General features: G+C 39.5%; 1 protein-coding gene across 1 annotated transcript; it reads right to left on the bottom strand.

Moving 5' to 3' along the window:
• Nucleotides 1-731: 731 nt before the first annotated feature.
• Nucleotides 732-3564, bottom strand: SARC_13467 (hypothetical protein). The gene is made up of 3 exons (XM_014292402.1): nt 3242-3564; nt 2623-2813; nt 732-2173 (listed from the first exon to the last, which is right to left on the bottom strand). Exons 1-3 carry the CDS (start codon nt 3500-3502, stop codon nt 1972-1974), a joined length of 654 nt encoding a protein of 217 aa, XP_014147877.1. The 5' UTR covers nt 3503-3564; the 3' UTR covers nt 732-1971.
• Between the last annotated feature and the right edge of the window lie 80 nt (nt 3565-3644).

Genomic DNA, 3644 nt, shown 5'->3' with positions numbered 1-3644 from the left:
ATATATATTTATATATATACACGTATATATATATATATATATATATGTATATCTATCTATATATATATACATGTTTACGCATGTATAATTATTTGTCTATATCATTCATATATAAGTGTGTATGTCTATATGTATATACAAATCTATGTCATAGGCATGTCTGCATTTAAGTATGCATTTAAGTATGCATATACGGATATATATATATATATATATGTATGTATATGTATATATATATATATTGTATTGATAGATATATACATATATAGATAGTATCTATAACTATATATATATATATATATAATATTAATAGATATATATATATATATACATATATATTATCTATATCTATGTATATATATATATAAATATATATATATATTGTATGTGTTTGTATGCGTGCGTGTGTATATGCGTGTATGTGCGTGTGTATGACAGTGCGTAAGTGTGTGTATGACAGTGTGTGCGTGACAGCATATAATTATATAAATATATATATATATATATATACATACGTATACATATATATATTCATGTACTTGTATATATATCTAACCAACATAGATTGTATTTAATCAACTATAAGCTGCATTAGAAAGGCATTTTAAGTATGATACCAGGGCACTTCATACCATGTCCACAACCCCAAACCACGCCCAACTCATCAATCATATCGTCTTCCATCTAAGAAGCCTGTAAGCTTCATGGAATCTGTCATTGTGAAATTGTAACAACTTATTGCATAGCCTTCTGAAAGGTACATTGTGAAGGGCATGCTCAATATGTTTGACAGGTGTGTCCCCATTATGGCACAAACATTGGCGTATATCCTTCAAACCCCACTGAAACTTATTACAACATGCGATGATGGCCAACCATATATAATTAGCATCCACCTTTTACCATCTTCTTCAGTGCATCCAACCGTCCAATATCCGTATTGGGCCGTATCTGAACACTCTGGTCTGAAAATTAATACCTTTTAATTGGTGTACAATGACATGTTCTCAATTTGAGAAATAAAATTTACCCCATTCCACGCCATTCCGAGGTTCAACCTACACTTAAGCTAAGTGCCACACCTTCCCCGACTGCATCTTCCCGTACTGGCCGGTAGGTGGATGTGTGTGGCTTTGTTCACTACGCGCCGACTTTATACTCTACAGCTGATACAGCTGTGCCCGCCCACTCATGGCCTCTCGCGTAACACTTGTGCGGGTTGTCCTGTTAAACTGACCACAGTCATTCGTTGGGGATTGTTGTACCACCAGTGTATCGGTCAGCCCGTCTCTACGGCTAACATATATAGTTCTCTCGCTCCTGAGAACTATTTTATATCTCCAGCTAACGTGCTATGACGACCTCCACATATCCTTCCGATCTAATGCTTCTATGTGTCAATGCATAAACACTTTTGGTGTTCTTCTGGTGTGATATGACTATCGCTACTGTACAGTCCACACCCTGTATAGTATACTGCATGATACTTGAGCCCATACATACATACATCCCCATGCTATATACTAGATTAAGTGTTTATGTATACATATATGGGACGTTAATTCACCAGTGAACAGATGCATGGTGTCTATGTCCAGGAGTATGGTACCCAAGCACACGAGAACACTGTGTATGTATACAATCTACGTGCATACCCAGTTTACATGCGTGCATTATTCTACATACTCCGGTACAGATGTCTGACAATTACCTTACTACTTACTATTCTAATCTCTGTTGATCTGAACTCTTACTAAGCGCTAAGGATTAAGACTGTGCTATAAAATTAAGGCTGAAGACATCTACTTATCTGCCAAGTGCTCTTCTCTGCTTACTATGTACGCACGTATGTGCTCGCCCAGCTACTTATGCTATATCGCCAGAGAGAGAGCTTCTTCAGTCAAATACACTTATGTCCTCAGTACGACCGCTGTCTATGTTTAACTAAACCTTCACAACACATTATTTGTTCTATAGGCCATTATCCGGTACATTGAAGTTTTCCGGAACATCGGTCATAAACGACACACCATGTGAGTGTAACCATCGCATTGTGGATAAATCATTGACTGTCCATACGAATGCGGGGATGCCTCGCGCTTTCCACTTCTTGATTTCGTCGCGACTGATGGAGTTGACGTCGAGCAGCACACAGTTCACACCCAGGAATAACCTGTGAATTTAAAGCACAAACGCAAAAAGACAGGATGGAAATATGTTTGTGCCCAGGAAGCACATGGGAGCAAACATATGCATGTGATATATATAAATGTATGAATATTTAAAAATACAAAATAAAACAATATTAATGACAAGAACGCCTTACCTCCTGTATTTAGCTCAAAAGTTGAACCCCAGACTGGATCAGATGGCGGCTGGTGCCAAGACGACAAGTGCGAGATATACGTGACAAGCGACATCTGAATATAAGATATGGTACCAATATACACAAGAATATGGTACTAATATACACAAGGATATGGTACTAATATACACGAAGATATGGTACCAATATACACGAAGATATGGTACTAATATACACGAAGATATGGTACCAATATACACGAAGATATGGTACCAATATACACGAAGATATGGTACTAATGTGTGTCGCTAACTTACCATGCCCAATTGTGGAAAGCCCAGCCCCAGACAGCATCAGACAGAGCCAAGACAACCACTTTGAAGAAGTCGAACGCAGTTACAGGCTCCATCTCCAAGAATATGCGCGTGTATGTCAGCCCTGTTAAGATCCTCGGATTCGACTTGCGCACTGCGTAGATGATATCCGGATGGAACGAACACACGGCACACTAAGAAGTAATATATAGGATAGATTAGACGGTTGTATCTCTGCACAGACTTCTGTAGAACAGTATGAGCAGCTAGATATGTAGATCGGATGATAATAAACAGACGATCGGCAGAGCTTACAATGAAGGCTTTAGAATGTTCGGCGCGATTCGGGATACTCCATAGGACAACAGTTGACATCTAGTTTAGTATCTGAATGTGGTCGCGACGCAACATGGATGTGTAACATTCCGTTCTTTACACCATACGTGACACGCAGTCTAACGATGCAGCAACAGTCTCTTCGGAATGTCAGATAGCTCTGACTACATGGCTGCAACACACGCCATTCTGTACCCAATAGCTAGTATGCAAGTTAAGCGAGCCTGGTATATGAATAGATCATTGACAAGCACACGCAAACGATCGACGTGACATACACACATACCATTTCGTACAATGCCGGGTGTTGGTCAAAAAGCTTTGTGATTAATCTCGCCGTCGCCCCGGCATCGCTCTTGCAGTCTATAAACACCTTCAACCCTAATTCCATAGCTAGCAATAGCGCCTCTTCTAAGTCAGGCACTCGCTCTACATGCTTATCTTGCAGGTACGCGTGCTTGATAGCCATTTTCTGTACAGTTTCGTACGTGTGTTGGTCCACACGGCCTGTGTGGTCGGTAGTACGATCTACCAGATCATCATGCATTAACACACCAACGCCATCAGAAGTGAAGGCTAGGTCTAGTTCCACGGCACCGCAACCGGCCTGAAGGAAACAGTTACGGTGACAATGAATTGACCAAAAGAAACCGAAAGAGTGATGATATATGATAATCGATATATATATA

This window comes from Sphaeroforma arctica (assembly GCF_001186125.1).
Source record: "Sphaeroforma arctica JP610 unplaced genomic scaffold supercont1.3324, whole genome shotgun sequence".
Classification (NCBI taxonomy): domain Eukaryota; class Ichthyosporea; order Ichthyophonida; genus Sphaeroforma; species Sphaeroforma arctica.
This window is presented reverse-complemented; position numbering and strand designations above follow the sequence as displayed.